Below are 17,190 nucleotides of genomic sequence, written 5' to 3' on the forward strand. Positions count from 1 at the left end.
TTTTCTTGGTGGCGATGATTTGGAGCTTTAATAGTGCATTTAAGTATTGTTTTTAACAGTAGTTTATATTTTTACTCCTTTGACATTCGTTATGTGTTCATGTTTAATGCCTGAACAGTTGTTTTTATCTACAACAGTTGTAAAGGCTTTCAGTTGTAGTTGCTGATCTCTGTTTTTGGTTGTGTATGAATTGTTTGTATATGAACGTGTATTGGAGTCATTTTTGAAGCATGAAAGTTTGGCTATGCTTGTTCTAGTACATAGATATATACATTAGATGTCGCCTACGCTGTTGTTGTCTATTGGAAGGAATGCGTCAATAGAGCCGCCATTTTGGAACAGGGTAGCGCTCCTTTGAAATGAATGCGGGACCAAGGTACAGTGGAGGACTGTGGCCATCCAAAGCCAGAGATGTACACATATACACACATATATCTATGATTGGGAGTTTTCCTGGATGTTAGTATGCAATTTTTTTTGCATTTTTTTTTATTACGAATATTATAATTTTATATCACTTTTCTACATTGATGGATCAGTGACCGCACGGGCATTCCTGACAAAAAGCTTGTGTTTGTGTGTTCGGAAATACTATCCACCCTCCCTGTTAAATTTGATCTAATCCGTGTCCTGAAACACAGCTCCTCTCCTGCTTTCACTCCTCATACTGACGGAGGGAGCGATTCGCTTGTGAATGAATCTCCGTTATGAACGACTCCTTCACTAACCGACAATAATACAAGTTTCTGGCAGCGCAGCATCTCGTTGTCACATTTCTTTTGCATTGTTTTCTGATTTTATTAATCAAAACTAGCATAAGCCGAGTGTTTAGTGCGAGTTGGAGCTACTTTGCTTTATGGTGAATGCAGTAAGTGACTGTTATCATCAATAACGTTACCTGATTAGCACAAAAGTTCAGAACATACAAAAACAGAAAAAAATAAATCTTACCTATGAAATGTTCTGTAGACAGCGCTAAAGTCCCGCATCTTCACGTAATAACACTGTCTTGACTAGTGCGGTTGAATGACATTTGTCCTGGGAGCACTGTACCAATGTGGCGGCGCTATTGATGCATGCTCAGGGTCCCTATGCGATATCTAGTGTATATATATCTATGGTTCCAGTAGTGTGTGTTGGTGGTTTTACCTGCTTCCCGTAGAGAGAATAGAGTATGGTGAGGTTTCCGCTGTTGGTCAGAGTGAAAATGACCACTTTCCCTGTGTGGTTGAATCGGGGCGCTCCAGCGACGTACAGCTGACCGTGATGAGCAGAGACCACCGACGACACCATATACCCTAAAGACAAGGCATTCTTATACATTGACCTCCATCCTGTGGTACATTTTGATTTGGTGGCTTCCAATACACACATGGAAATTAAACTCCTAATGTTCCACTGAGGAAAGGGTTTGGAAATGGCTCAAAGCTGAGTACATGGGGATTTCTGTCAGTCATGGAGTCAGATGCTCATTGGTTCTAGCTGAAAACGCTCTGTTGTTCTTACCCAGATACGCTCCATGGTTCTTCAGCTCCTCCGGGAACTCTTTCATATAAGAAGACTTTGGTGGGATGACTTTACCATGACGGGTCTCTTTCAGAACCGCTCCGTTCCAGTCGTAAGCGCCAACTGCACCAACCAGTATCCCGTCCTTTAAGAGAAAGTTTGCATCTTCATTAGTTCACATGTCATTTTTTAACCATGTGTCATTGTGGTACTCGTGGTACTCAATGCTAGGCTGTCATAACCCAATAAAGGGTCAATATGAACAAACTAGGGCTCGGTGATAGAAATCACATATTACGATAACGACAAATATCGCAAAATAATACCATTTCTGTAAATTCAATCAAGTAATAGTTTATCTACACTCACGGGCCACTTTATTAGGTACACCTTGCTAGTACTATGCTGAACCTCCTTTGCTTCAGAACTGCTTTAATCTTTCATGGTATAGATTCAGCAAGCTACTGGAAATATTCCTCAGAGATTTTGCTCCATATTGACATGATAGCATCACGCGGTTACTGAAGATTTGTCGGCTGCACATCCATGATGCCAATCTCCCGTTCCACCACATCCCAAAGCTGCTCTATTGGATTGAGCTCTGCTGACTGTAGAGGCCATCTGAGTAAAGTAAACTCATTGGCCCAATCCCAATCCTACCCCTTAGCCCTTCCTCCTTAGGAATGTCTCCATTCTCTTTAGCTTGAAGGCGTAGAGCTAAGGGGAAGGGCTAGGTAGCCCTTGAAACAGATTTTTTCAGGACAAACATGAAAAAACACTTTAAAGTCACTTAAATAAGGGGTTCTCAAACTTTTCAGTCCATGACCACCAAAATCTAGTGACTCGTGAACCCTAATATCCTCTGAGGTGGTTATAAATATACAAACCTTACACATCGGCACACACATACCAATAGGCCCTTGTCTATTCATCATTTAGTTTTGAAGAACGCCGCTCGGAGACCATCCTCCATGTTCAGTTGTGGCCTGTATTTATGTTTAATGTACACGAGTGCCCTAAAGATGTCAGAAAGTTTAAGCTGGTGCGTTAAAATTAATGTGCTGTCTCTTTAATATTACATAATCACCCCAGGGGTCACAAAAAATAGAAAGGCTGATGGCTTTTTATTTGCATGTTGTTTTTAAAATGTAACTAGTAACTACATTTTTCTTCTTCTGTAGGTTATTTATAAAATATGGTAATTCTAATAGTTTAATAAAATGAATTAAATTTTTGATAATCCCCCGAAAATCCCCCACTGACCTAAATCCCCTTTTTTTCCCCATTCTGATACTCGGTTTCAGCTGCAGCAGATCGTCTTGACCACGTCTGCATGCCTAAATGCATTGAGCTGCTGCCATGTGATTGGCTGATTAGAAGTTTGTGTTAATGAGCAGTTGGACAGGTGTACCTAATAAAGTGGCCGGTGAGTGTATATGCCACGTTAAGGAATATTTTTTTACATTTAAATACTTAATAAATGATAAAACAACATGAGGCCCACCATAGCATTTTTTTGCAGAATAAAATGCTAAATGTAAAACATTGTGCTTTTAAGATTGCATCTTTCTCACTATGCCGTTTTTCGTTGTTCTGTCTGTATCCCCGAAATGGTGTGTAATATAGTGCTTGTATAAATGATAAAAAAGTCTTATCATAAACAATGCATATCGTGACACCATGAAATAAACAATAATACACAATAATAATATTTACTTGTTTGTCCATACAATATATGTAAGTCAGAATATTACACAGTCCTAGAACAAATCCAGTGTTGGGTTCAATTTTTCAATGAAATTTAAAGGACACATTTTAACCCAATGGTTTGGTTCGTCCATATTTCAACTTAAAATGGATTACAGCAACCCAGCATTTTGTAATGTACATAATACACACTCTTGCATCATAGGGTTGGTGTACCTGCAGGGAAGTCTCAGTGAGTATTATGGGATCTTAACAAGCGGTCTGGCAGTGCCTTCAGCCGTATAGAGAACGCAAACAGAGCATATTTGCCAAACCTCTCCCGCACCAATCTGAGAGCCAAAAACACTGCACTGCATTAACATCTGGGACTGTAGCGTTCATTTAAAGCCATAATGAATTAAATTGCAAATGGTGTTTTGCATTTGTAAAATGTATTTTATGAAATTGTATTTTTATTTTGTGCACGTGAATTTTTTTTGTGAATATAAATAAATATTTACGCACGTGAAATTGGTTTCATGCACGTGAATTTGGCTACGCATGCACATCATGTCTTTTGCGTGAATTATTATTGAGTCTTATCTGACTCCATAGAGCAGGGGTTCCCAAACTTTTCAGCCCGCGACCCCCAAAATAACAATGCCAGTGACTCGCGACCCCCAATATCCTTTGAGGTGGTTATAAATACAGAAACCTTGCATGCAATGACGCAGACACACCAATTAAATTTGTGTCAGTGCTTTAAATGTGCCAGAAAGTATAACCTGATGTTATAAAATCAAAATACATATGACACTATTGCTGCCTTTAATATAATGTAATTACCCAAGGGGTCGCAATCCAATAGAACTAGTAACTATAAGCTACTTTAGTAACTATATAGTATATAGTAACTATAAACTACTATTTTTATTTTCAGTATAGTTATGGATAAAATATGTTAATTCTTATGGTTTAATAAAAATAAATAGATTTTTGGAAATCACCAGGCGACCCTCCTTCATTGCCCCGCGACCCCTCGGGGGGTCCCGACCCCCACTTTGAGAACCACTGCCATAGAGGACAGTATGAAGATTAACTCACAACAAATTTTTAATTTCTACCTTGTTTCTTTTCATTTTCAGACACCCAAACATTAAATACAATAAATATTCATTCATAAATTTTTCCTTTGACTTATAAGTAAAGTCCCTTATTTATCAGGGGTCACCACAGCGAAATGAACCGCCAACTATTCCAGCAAATGTTTTACACAGTGGATGCCCTTTCAAACGCAACCCGGTTTGGGAACACTACGTTCAATTTAGCTTATTCAATCCACCTACAGCGCATGTGTTTAGAATGTGGGGGAAACCGGAGCACCCGGAGGAAACCCACGCCAACATGGGGAGAACATGCAAACTCCACACTGAAATGCCAACTGGCTCAGCCGGGACTCAAACCAGCAAACTTCTTGCTTTTAGGCCACTGAGCCACCGTGCCGCCCTATATTGTATTATAATTTGAAAAGGTTATATTTAACTGCTCCTGTTAGGTTGAGTCATGACATAAAAACTTTTATTTGTGAGAAATGACTTCATGTGATTTAATAATACCAAGCATTGTTAGTGTTCTGGGTAGTTGTTCCAGTGCATTTCTCAGTCCCCCCCACAGTTCAAGGCATCATTCATTTTTTTTTTGCACAAACTTTGCAGGACGACTTGCACAATCAGTTCTCAATACTCAGTGTCAGGGGTTTTGCCTTTGCATGCGCCGCTAATAAAAAGCGAATGGAACAACGCACAGCGTATATTGGAGAGTTTATTGTGCAAATGTGCCATGGAACGCAGTCAAAGTGTCCACGTCGACAACGCATGAGGAAAACTTTGGCAGAGAGTTTCAGGCCTGCAGTCAAACTCACAGATGAGCCTCGCTCGCATGCATGCATCCAAGATATCAAAAAGCCGAAGAGTTTTCTGCCTGTTTTATCACAAAGGGTGGTCCAGATTCCACCGCTTGCAACCAAAATATCTTTCCTGTGAATTAAACTGAGTCTCTGTCTTCAAGGAGAATATTGGTTATGTTTGCTAAGCCAATTATCACTACAGAGCTGTTTAAAGTCCAAATAGCAGGGGAGAATTAGCATTGTCAAGCCAGAGTTTCCCTCGGGAATGTCTACTCGTGGTTTTCTGTGTGTAACGTTACTTCAATTGGCTTTCGTGATTTGTTATACAACATAAATGACACAATCATACTGCACAAATGTGGGTTCATGCTGAAGCCGCAGTGTTTTAAGAGATGCAGTCATAGCCCCGATATAGCAACCTGTTAGTCGTTCATTTAAACTAAAAAGCTGCTTCCAGTTTATTATATTTATGGTATGATGTATGGTGTAGAATAAAATGTGGTGTAACAATATACATTTTTTACACCGTTATGTAGCAACATCTTCAGTAATGAGGTAATAAAATATATTTTCACATGTTGAAATTGATAAAAAATTACAAATACAATCATTAGTAATATGGTTATCTCATTTGACCAATGGATGGCAATCGATATTTAGGAAATATATATATATAGGTGAAGTCAGAATTATTAGCCCTCCTTTGATTTTGTTTTCTTTTTTTAAATATTTCCTAATTTTTTAATTATATTATGTTTAACAGATTCAGGAAATGTTCACTGTTTTTCTGATAATATTTTTTCTTGTGGAAAAAATCTTATTTGTTTTATATCGGCTAGAATAAAAGCAGTTATTAATTTTTTAAAAGACATTTTAAGGACAAAATTATCAGCCCCTTTAAGTTATATTTTTTCCTGATAGTCTACAGAACAAAACAACCTGCCTAGTTACCCTAATTACCCTACTTAAGCCTTTAAATGTGACTTTATTAGGCAAGTTAATTTATAACGATGGTTTGATCTGTAGACTATAAAAAAATACAGCTTAAAGGGGCAAATAATATTGACCTTAAAATGTTAAGTTTAAAAAATGTTTAAAAAATTAAAAACTGCTTTTATTCTAGCCGAAATAACACAAATAAGACTTTCTCCAGAAGAAAAAACATTATCAGACATAATGTGAACATTTCCTGAATCTGAAAACATCATTTGGGAAATATTTAAAAAAGGGAAGAAATTCAAAGGGGGGCGAATAATTCTGACTTTAACTGTATAAAAAAAAAGTGGGAGGAGCTACTGGTAAAGGGGAGGAGCTGATAATTGCTAAAGTTTAATTACTAATATATAGATATATATTTCAGTTTGGGCAAGCACAATTAATCTAACAGAGACGATTACACTGGCTCGATTACAAGCGAAGTCCCTATTTGCTAGTTAGGTGATTTATTTTACTAATTTAGGAACTATTTAATGTAGTCTTGAAAAGTAATTTTTAGTTAGTAAAATAAATGTCTGTCCTCCATTTGCTACAACATCAAACTCCAACACTACTCACAACACATTATTTTTAAAATGAACAACTGCACTCTAAAAACAGTTTTAAAAGTTTGCATTTTATATTGCAAGGTCACTTGGTTATTATACCAAAATGGGAAAATAGCTGCTAGCCTTATCGACCAAGAAAATAGCAATGCTTTATTTACCATCAGTCATAGTACACAGTATAACTACAGAAGATTTAAACTTTAAATAGGAAAATTCTCAAAAACAATTTTTTTTGCAAGATGCTAATGGTCTAATCTGGTTCAATGATTTATGCTAAGTGACGCTAACATAAAAAAAACAGTTTTAAAAAGTTATCATTTTATACAGCAAAGTTTCTTGTTTATTAAAGTAGCTGCTAGCCCTGTCGACCATTAAAAATAGCAACTTCCTATTTTCCATCAATACTAGTACACAAATGTAACTACAGAAGAGTCAAGCTTTAGATAGAAAAATTATCCAAACTCTTTTTTGTAGCGATATGCTAATGGTCTAATTTGATTCAATGATTTATGCTAAGCTATGCTAAAAGTGCTGCTGTGTAACCCGTTTAAAAAGTTTGCATTCCCTGGCCACAATGCATCAAATGCTTTTTGTTGAAAATAGTGTAAATGCCTTCTTAGAGATGGTAATTATATCACTCAATATTCTTTTGCTTGTTGGAGTAACTCTATTGTAATAATTTATAATTGCTGTTTCTATGGCACACAAGTTGCATAATAAACATTCACAAGATTCAACTTTGCTTTCAATTCCATATGCATCTGACAGCAAACTTTTGGAAGGGACTGCATGAGTTTTTCAAGGCCTGGCAGCTCTTTAGCCCTTTACCAAAACAAAAGCAGTGAAATCCAGCATGCCATGTCCGTGTGAGCGGCCCAAGCCCATAAACTGACATCCAAAGGTTTTATTTCCATCTGATTAGGTTTTATTTACTGCACTCTTAATGGACGCCGAGCTCTTTTTCTTATAAAACGAAACACAGTCATTCCTTTAAAAACATTAACAGACACGAGCAAATAAGGCAGAAGCTTTCCTTCACAAATAGAGTCACATGTACGAGCGCGCACGTAAAAACACAAGAGCACGTGTGTTAGAGTGTTTGTGTGACGGTTCCTCTGTAAAGGAGCCTAATTCAACAAAACCATATGTGTTCTCTGGATCTCGTTCCTTAGGAGAAGTCAGGAATGAAAAAAAAACTTTCCAAGACGTTATCTCCCGTCAGTTGCGACTTTCAAGAGCGGCTCCTGGGATCCAACAGTGAAAGGTATGAAAAAAATGTTATTTTTCTTCAGGTTTGTTGTCCTTCAACTAACATTAAAGGTACACTCCATTAAAGGTTTTTGGTTGGCAAAAGGGCTCATTTTACAGCTTTCAAAGAGTTTAACAGTTCAGTTTTAACATTTTCGAATCCACTTAGCCAATATCCAGGTCTGGTGGAAGCACTTTTAGCTTAGCTTAGCATAAATCATTGAAATGGATTAGACCATTAGCATTTCACCAAAAAAAAAAAATTCAAAGCTTGACCAATTGGAGTAGTGGGGGATTATATGAATGGGTTTAAATGCAGTGTCCTAAAGCCTTGAGGACTTAGGAACTACACTGTTGTGACGTCACAATTGCATTGCATTCTGGGACATATTGGTGCTGGAGTGGACATTTAAAGCTGACTTGCTTCCTGTTTTGTTATCCTTCAACTTACATTAAAGAAACACTCCACAGTTTTTTAGAAATAGGCTCATTTTACAGCTTTCCTTGAGTTAAAATGTTTTTGAATCCATTCAGCTGATCACCAGGTCTGGTGGAAGCACTTTTAGCATAGCTTAGCATAAATCACTGAAATGGATTAGACCATTAGCATTTTGCCCCAAAAATCTAACTCTTCAATTTAAAGCTTGATGCTCCCAGATGTACGTCGTTGACAGAATCATACAAGTATCCACTACTGTGGGGAAAATCTGAATGGGTTCAAATGCAATGAACACCTGATCACTTGGGAACTACACTGTTTTGATGTCACAAATGCACTGCATTCTGGGACATATTGACAAATGACTCACTATGGAATCCAACCTTAAAATTTATTATTCAGTTTTGTTGCCCTTCAACTAACATTAAAAACTGTTTTCTTAGAAATAGGCTCATTTTACAGCTTCTCTAGAGTTCATTCAGCCAATCTCCAGGTCTGGAGCACTTTTAGCTTAGCTTAGCTTAGCATAAATCATTGAAATGAATTAGACCATTAGCATTTCACAAAAGAAATGCTCATTTTGCAGCTCTCCTGGAGTTAAACAGTTCAGTTCTGACATTTCTGAACCCATTCAGCCTATTTCTATGCAGAAGCACTTTTAGCTTAGCTTAGCATAAATCATTGAAATGGATTAGACCATTAGCATCTTGCAAAAAAAGAAATCTATTTAAAGCTTGACTCTCACTTTATTACATCACACAAGTGTCCACAATAGGGGGGATTTCTGAATGGGTTTAAATGCAATTCCCTAAACCTCTGAGCACTTGGGGACTACACTGTTGTGATGTCACAATCACATTGAATTGCGGGACATATAAAGCAGACTTGCTCCCTGAGGTCCAACAGTAAAATATATGATTTAAATGAACAATTCACTGTATTTTTAACAGGCTAAGTTTAGAGCTAAACAGTTGATTTTTACAATTTTTTTTATCCATTCAGCCAATCTACGGTTTTGAAGCCCTTTTAGCTTAGCTTAGCATAAATCATTGAAATGGATTAGACCATTAGCATTAAGCTTAAAAATATAAAAATTCTAAAATAAACAAATTGATCTGTAGTAACACTGTGTATAAGGCAGACTAAAAAGGACCAGTTGGTATTTTCGTAGCTGATGTTTTAGGAATTGTACTCTCATTTCATCATAATAATCAAGAAATTTTGCTGCCGTACCATGACTGTAAAAGCGCAATGATATTATGCAGGCATGAAAATAATCCCTAGCTGGGTAACTAGGTATCAGTGCTGTGTAATATGATCCCTTTTCATTTTCTGTCCACCTTAACTGCGTTCCACTCCACTTATAGAAACGCACATCATTGCCCACTGTCATTTTAAAGTGCATTCCACTTCATCAAGTAAACGAGGGAAGTTTACATGGACATACCCTTGATCCCTCGATATTGAGAGAGAGAGAGAGAGAGAGAGTGAGTCCGCTTTATATGTACACTAGCACCTCTATGTCCAAGAATGCAATGCAATTGTGATGTCACAGCTGTAACTCTCAAGGGTTTAGGGCATTCCATTTAAATCCATTCACATGTTCCCCCAGTAGTGAACACTAGTGTAATGTAATAAATTACATACTTCCAAGGGAATAAGATGAAGTTAGCGAGTGAAGGGCACAATAAACTTTTAATGCAGCCTAAGTATAGGATGTACTTACAAAAGAGTCAAGCTTCATTCATAAATTCATTGTCTTTTTCGGCTTAGCCGCTTTATTTATCAGGGGTCGCCACAGCGGAATGAACCGCCAACTTATCCAGCATTTGTTTTTTATGCAGCGGATGCAACCCAACACTGGGAAACACCTTTACACTCTCAATCACACTCATACCCATGCACTACTGACAGTTTAGCTTACCCAGTTCCCCTATAGTGCATGTGTTTGGACTTGTGGGGGAAACGGGAGCACCCGAAGGAAACCCAGAACATGCAAACTCCACACAGAAATGCCAACTGACCCAGCCCGGGCTCGAACTAGCGACCTTCTTGCTGCAAGGTGACAGCGCTACCCACCGTGCCACCCAAGAGTCAAGCTTTAAATAGGAAAATTAGATTTTTTTGCAAGATGCTAATGGTCTAATCTGATTCAATGAACTATGCTAAGCTAAGCTAAAAGTGCTCCCATTCAGCCAATCTCTGGGTCTGGCGGAATCAGAATTGGTAAAACTCTACTGTTTAACCGTAAGAGAGCTGTAAAATGTAAAAACATTTCCCAAAAAAGTGGACTGTTCCTTTAAATGAACCCCAGACCTTTAAGCCTTCTAAGAGAAAAGGTGAAGAAATTGCCCTTTTCCCTCAGAAGACAGACGGTCTAAACAGATTTCATGCCTCTCCCAGCATGTGGAACCACTTCAAAAGTAAACCAGCCTTATTTTAATTGAAAGATTGGCGTTTCGTGCTTCTGTCGGGCCCTAAAAGGATGTACCTCAGGTTTGTTTTCCCACGAGCGGTAAACGAATCATTCTTTCAATGACTCTTTATTTTGACTGATGCCGTAGCATCTGCTCCAGGTTAATGCGAGAGCTTCAAACTCAATCTCAGAGTGCAAAGAGCAGAATAACAGCATTTCACGCACGCCACTGAGTACCTAATATAATTCTCCGCACATTAGCGCTGTTGTCAATATTTATATTTCTTCAGCTTGGAATGGATGGAGACGCACTCACCTCTACGATATGCGAAGAGAATCCGGCTTGAGACATCTGCAAACCAAAAGCTGTACCATTCTGGTTGGTGCCTGTGAAAAAGTCAAGCAATACTAAGAAAACTAGACGTTTTTTAGGTGTCATATTCATTGAAATGGTGCTAATCTGTCATTTATGGTAGGCTTGGTGTGCCTATGTTGCTAGGGTGTTATGGGTGGTTGCTAAGGTCCATTAGATGGTTTTTAAGTTGCTGTGCAGTGGTTGTTGTGGTGTTTTGAGGGTTTTTTGGCATGTTGTTATGTGGTTACTAGAGTATTTTGGTTAGTTTTAGGTGTTGATGTGAGGTTTGTAAGGTGTTTTGAGGGTTTTTAGCATGTTATTATGTGGTTACTAGTGTATTTTGGGTAGTTTTAGGTGTTTATATGAGGTTTGTAAGGCATTCTGAGGGTTTTTAGCATGCTATTATGTGGTTACCAGAGTATTTTGGGTAGTTTTAAGTGTTGATGTGAGGTTTGTAAGGTGTTCTGAGGGTTTTTAGCATGTTGTTATGTGGTTACTGAAGTATTTTGGTTAGTTTTAGGTGTTGATGTGAGGTTTGTAAGGTGTTTTGAGGGTTTTTAGCATGTTGTTATGTGGTTACTGAAGTATTTTGGTTAGTTTTAGGTGTTGATGTGTGGTTTGTAAGGTGTTCTGAGGGTTTTTAGCATGTTATTATGTGGTTACTGAAGTATTTTGGTTAGTTTTAGGTGTTGATGTGAGGTTTGTAAGGTGTTTTGAGGGTTTTTAGCATGTTGTTATGTGGTTACTGAAGTATTTTGGTTAGTTTTAGGTGTTGATGTGAGGTTTGTAAGGTGTTTTGAGGGTTTTTAGCATGTTGTTATGTGGTTACTAGAGTATTTTGGGTAGTTTTAGGTGTTGATGTGTGGTTTGTAAGGTGTTCTGAGGGTTTTTAGCATGTTATTATGTGGTTACTGAAGTATTTTGGGTAGTTTTAGGTGTTGATGTGTGGTTTGTAAGGTGTTCTGAGGGTTTTTAGCATGTTATTATGTGGTTACTGAAGTATTTTGGATAGTTTTAGGTGTTGATGTGAGGTTTGTAAGGTGTTTTGAGGGTTTTTAGCATGTTGTTATGTGGTTACTGAAGTATTTTGGTTAGTTTTAGGTGTTGATGTGAGGTTTGTAAGGTGTTTTGAGGGTTTTTAGCATGTTGTTATGTGGTTACTAGAGTATTTTGGGTAGTTTTAGGTGTTGATGTGTGGTTTGTAAGGTGTTCTGAGGGTTTTTAGCATGTTATTATGTGGTTACTGAAGTATTTTGGGTAGTTTTAGGTGTTGATGTGTGGTTTGTAAGGTGTTCTGAGGGTTTTTAGCATGTTATTATGTGGTTACTGAAGTATTTTGGATAGTTTTAGGTGTTGATGTGAGGTTTGTAAGGTGTTCTGGGGGGTTTAACATGTTGTTATGTGGTTACTAGAGTATTTTGGGTTGTTTTAGGTGTTGATGTGTGGTTTGTAAGGTGTTTTGAGGGTCTTTAGCATATTGCAATGTAGTTACTAGAGTATTTTGGGTAGTTTTAGGTGTTGATGTGAGGTTTGTAAGGTGTTCTGAGGGTTTATAGCATGTTGCAATGTAGTTACTAGAGTATTTTGGGTTGTTTTAGGTGTTGGTTTGAACATTTAAAGGTATTTTTGGCCATTTCTTATAAGTGGTTGCTTGTATGTTTTGTCTAGTGTCTCTGATATTCTGGTCTCTAGATGAAGCTTAAGCTTTAGATTAGGGTTTCTTACCCTCCAAACTGAAGATTTTCTCTCCCAGAGCATCGACAATATCCTTCAGAGCAGACTCGTCTGTGACGCTGAAGAAGTGCTCGTCTGGATCGGTGGCGATGAACTTGATTTCCCTCAGAAAAGCTTCAGGATTGATCCCTCGTCGATTATAGTAGCCAAGAACCTGGAACGGCATTGGAATATCTGAGCTATGTTCACCTGTTCCACCTGCGCACCTGTTTGAACACAACTCAAGAATCTGATATCTGGAGGATTGAGCTGGAAAAGCAGCAGTAACTCACCGCAATGCCGTACAGGGTGATATTATCCTTCTCACTTTCCTCCACGGCTGCCTTTAGGTCTGGACTGTCGTGCGATTCTCCATCCGTGATGACAATCATGACTTTTTTAGCATCTGGACGACCTCCGTGTTTAAATGCTTGAGTTCTGTTATAAATGCATTGGGTTTCAGGCATTAAAATTAGGGACAGTGTATGGTTTCAGCATCCATATCGTAATGTGATCGCAATAGTCACATCGCAGGACACGTGATGTTGAGTTTAATTATGATTTATCATTTGCATGTGTTTTATAGCAGACAAACAGAGAAACACCAGTGTACCGAGCCACATTAATCCCGAGAGCTGTCCGTGTTTCCTCTCCGCCTCGCTGGTCGATATTTTTAGCCGCTGCCACAACCTCGTCGACCGTACGGAAATCATCCAGTCGAAATTCGTTCACGACTCTTTCACCATACTGGACGACCCCTACCTAGACAATAGGAAACATCACCCAATGACATCTTTGACTAATCATGCATATTTTCTATTATATCAGATTAGTTGTCAGTATTTTTGTTCTGAAGTTCTTGAACAAAAGCGGTTAGTGCTGCTTTTGGACAAATCGAAACCGGTCATGAATCAAAACCATTGCAATCCAAAGCAATGTTCCAGGTCATAACTCAGACACACCTGGATCTGTCCTGGACCGATGTAAAACTTCTGTAGCACATTGATCAGGAAATCTTGAACCTCGTACCAGGGGTAGATGGAGTTGGACCCGTCTAACACAATCACTATGTCCATGTAGGTCTCGCATCCTGTGGAGAAACCAACGCTGTCAGTACATGTGTGCCGAAGCGTTTGTTAATGAGAAGATGTGTGAAGCTTTACTCTGATAGGCTGGAGCGATGCTGTGGGTGAAGTTGAAGTTGCTGTCGACTCTTGAACAGATGCCGGTGCTGTAGTAGGAACTTCCACACTCATATGACCACAGCGGCCCACACGCCTGAAACACAACTCGGTTTACTCTTTTATTTAATGTTTTTACAATAACATACACTGATGAGTTACTCTCAGTATAATTAAAGGTGTTGTATGTACATTTTAAGCTCGTCTAAAGCATAAAAATCCTATATGTTTGCAGATATTTAAGATATGCTAAGTGAACAAACTTGTTGATCTGGAAAGAAATGCGGAAGTCAGATATTCTGCTTTGAATATGTGCGTTCAATTTTGGAATTTCTGTCTTTGCTTTGATCTCTGTAACTCCGCCCACTCCCAGTTTATCCCAGGTTGCCTTGGTGATATAGAATGTATTCAACCCAGGCTCATGTATGTACCCATATACACAATTCTGGAGAGCGCCAAATGCGTCCAAGGAGCTACCTTATTTTGCAGTTTTTCCTAAGTGTTTCTATTTTTGCCTGCTGTTCTCACGTAAATCCACCAGAGGCCGCTGTCGACTCACTGACTGACTGACCGATTGACTGACCCACCCTGTTCCTTCCCTAAACCCAACCAATAGTGTTTTCAATAGCACCGATTGACCAATTCACCCACTACCCTAAACCCAACCAACAGTTTTAAAAAGCAACCTAGAAAAAGAAAAGCCCCTGATTTTTACCATGTTTTCAGATTTTACCACATTATCACTCTGTTATTTACTTGTTTACTTTATTATTTGGCTTCTGTTCTTGTTTTCCTTGCTTTCTGGAACCGTTCTTCGCTAGACTTGAACCCTGTCATCGTGGTCAACTCTTCTCTGCGTCTCAAGTCCGCTGATGTACATGTCGAGCCACTGGAAAAACTGGTAACAGTGGGAAAGCCGTCCATACGGAGGTAAGCAGTCAGCTGGTGAGTGTGAGAATGAACAACGTCATACCACCCCGTAATGTTATGTTTTAACGACTAAATTCAGACATGCGTTTCTCTGGCTAAATAATTCACGATCTTCAGAAATGTATATAGGGCTACGCTTTCAGAATGAGCCTATGTTGTTAATTTCAGTCATAGGGGCTAACTCAAGATATGCGAACACGGATGAAAATGTAACCACTAGATGACAGCAGCAGCCTCTGAAGTTAGATGCAGATTAGTAAAAATACACATGAGCTGGTGTTTAATTAGCAAATAATACAAATATTATTACAAATGTAAACCTTTGCTGAGCAGTGTCAAGCTGCGGTCACACTGCACTTATCACCTCATAGACTTGCATATGCACACGTTTGCGACAAATTCGGAAACGCAAGCTTGTGCGACAAGTTTCGCAGTTCGCTACATCGCAAAGTTCAAGCTTGGTGAACTCTGATCTTCCAAATTGCATCACGTGACTGCTTATGACCAATTGAAGATCAAAACATGACCTCTCTGCAGAGATATTCAAAATATAGCCCTTGCTTTATTTAATGACTAATAATCTTGTTTAATCCCGCCCCTTTTCGCAGCGATGTATGACAGAATTTTGCATGCTCAAACTCTAGTGTGACCAAGGCACAAAGCCCAATTGTCATGCATGTTTGCTCCTGTTTGTGTCGTCAATCTGGCAGCCTCTGTTTGCACAGAGGTGTCGTATATTTTGAATTTAGACTGCAATATCAAGTTCAGCCATTAGGTGTCTCCCCTACATACTGCACCTTTAAAATCAACGATAAAGTGAACATGAAAATTACCACAAAGCTGTTATCCTTTGGGTTTGTAGCCAGAGTCATTCCCAACCTCATTTTATCTCTGCGTTCGGAAACATTGTTCAGCGATATCTTTCCTTGAAAACAGCCAAACGGCAAGAGAAAGTTGAGACAAAAAAATTTTATATTGTATTATATTCCTATATTACAACCAGGGCTGCACGATACAGGGAAAAAATGCAATATTATTGTTGAGAATTGCGTTAACAGAATGTCTTATAATATTACATGCAATTTTGTTCGATTTTTATTAGTAACAAATTACATATTTACATATGATCAAACTAAAATAAACAGGTGATATATGTCAAGTTGCAAATATTTAGACTTTAAAACACTATAAATGACTGAACACTTGTATTTGCTGTAATTATTTGTTTATTTTCAGAACTAGGTTCATCTTTGGGCTGCTCTAGCCAATAGCAGAACAGCACATAATGAGAAGGTGGGTCTTAACAGAGTACGGATCTTATTGGTCAAATTTGAATAAACCACCTTTGCATGCCTCACCCCAATGGTTGGCACATTAAATATTGCATATGCATATATTATTTCGAGACTGTTCATTTTGATGTATCGTGCAGCCCTAATTTTAACACACCTTTATTTTATATCACTTTTGTAGAGTCAGAGGGGTGATATGATACCTAGATGCAGTCGTGTGCAGTTTGTGCGTTTGCTTTCTAGTGGACATCTGTAGACGTCGCCTGTCTGGTGTTCACCGCTGGTCTCAAAGGGAGCTCCAACGAGGAGCCTGAAATAGAAGAATATATAGTTTGATTGTTACAAATTTTTTGATGTGTTGTATAATTATGCAGCTTACTTAAAATACAACATCCTAGCAACCACCTAGTCACTTAGTACCACAGCTTATTTGTGGGGATTAGTGTTAATATATATTGTATCTTTTTTAACTTAATAATTTGACCTAATGAAAATGCATTAATGGACTTTAATTTAATGATTTCAGTCTAGCCACTACCTGGAAAATGGGACAACAGCAGTGTGTTATTGGTGGCGTTTTGATCATCTAACATTACTAACATAGATTTGGACAAATATGTGAACAAAATTTGAGAGAAATAGACCTTTTGTGTACAACAAAAAAGTTTTCTTTGAGTTCAGCTCATAAAAAAAATTTAGATATTTTATTTTGGAGTGTAGCACTGACCCAAAACTCCATAGTCACCATCTAAAATACTGTACATTATAAACTATAAACCTCATGCAGCCTTTTAGCAACAATGTAGCAACCATTCAAAATACCTTATTACAGCCAAATAAAATACTGTAGCAATCGCATAGCAACACTGTTACAATTATCCAAAGCACCATAGTCACCATCTAAAATATACTAAACTATAAACTAGCCCTGCTGAAAAATCCAGCTTAAACCAGCCTAAGCTCGTTGGCTGGTT

The 17,190-nt window shown here is 38.2% G+C and overlaps 2 protein-coding genes across 14 annotated transcripts in view; one reads left to right on the forward strand and one right to left on the reverse strand.

The window, feature by feature from the left end:
- itga11b (integrin, alpha 11b) overlaps positions 1-17,190 on the reverse strand; it is an 88,265-nt gene that overhangs the window by 43,597 nt on the left and 27,478 nt on the right. The window contains exons 3-12 of one of the 2 annotated variants that reach the window (XM_087311378.1): positions 16,420-16,526; positions 15,758-15,844; positions 13,977-14,091; positions 13,776-13,903; positions 13,427-13,575; positions 13,107-13,251; positions 12,826-12,988; positions 11,062-11,132; positions 1,507-1,651; positions 1,150-1,298 (exon numbers count right to left, since the gene is read on the reverse strand). In XM_087311378.1, coding sequence (XP_087167504.1) covers positions 1,150-1,298; positions 1,507-1,651; positions 11,062-11,132; positions 12,826-12,988; positions 13,107-13,251; positions 13,427-13,575; positions 13,776-13,903; positions 13,977-14,091; positions 15,758-15,808 — 1,116 coding nt within the window. In that variant the 5' untranslated portion in view covers positions 15,809-15,844; positions 16,420-16,526. Of the gene's footprint in view, positions 1-1,149; positions 1,299-1,506; positions 1,652-11,061; positions 11,133-12,825; positions 12,989-13,106; positions 13,252-13,426; positions 13,576-13,775; positions 13,904-13,976; positions 14,092-15,757; positions 15,850-16,419; positions 16,527-17,190 lie in introns of both variants that reach the window. The other variant, XM_087311377.1, reaches the window with a different exon arrangement.
- coro2bb (coronin, actin binding protein, 2Bb) overlaps positions 1-17,190 on the forward strand; it is an 84,826-nt gene that overhangs the window by 9,863 nt on the left and 57,773 nt on the right. For 6 of the 12 annotated variants that reach the window (XR_015526004.1, XR_015526005.1, XM_087311541.1 and 3 more), the window contains exon 3: positions 14,816-14,924. The exons of 1 other annotated variant lie outside the window; for it this stretch is intronic. The gene's annotated coding sequence lies outside the window, so the exon portion shown is untranslated. Of the gene's footprint in view, positions 1-7,814; positions 7,907-14,815; positions 14,925-17,190 lie in introns of those variants that run through there. 5 more of the 12 variants (XR_015526009.1, XM_087311542.1, XM_087311540.1 and 2 more) reach the window with 2 other exon arrangements.

Source organism: Danio rerio, chromosome 25 (genome assembly GCF_052040795.2).
Source record: "Danio rerio strain M-AB ecotype USA chromosome 25, GRCz13ab, whole genome shotgun sequence".
Classification (NCBI taxonomy): domain Eukaryota; kingdom Metazoa; phylum Chordata; class Actinopteri; order Cypriniformes; family Danionidae; genus Danio; species Danio rerio.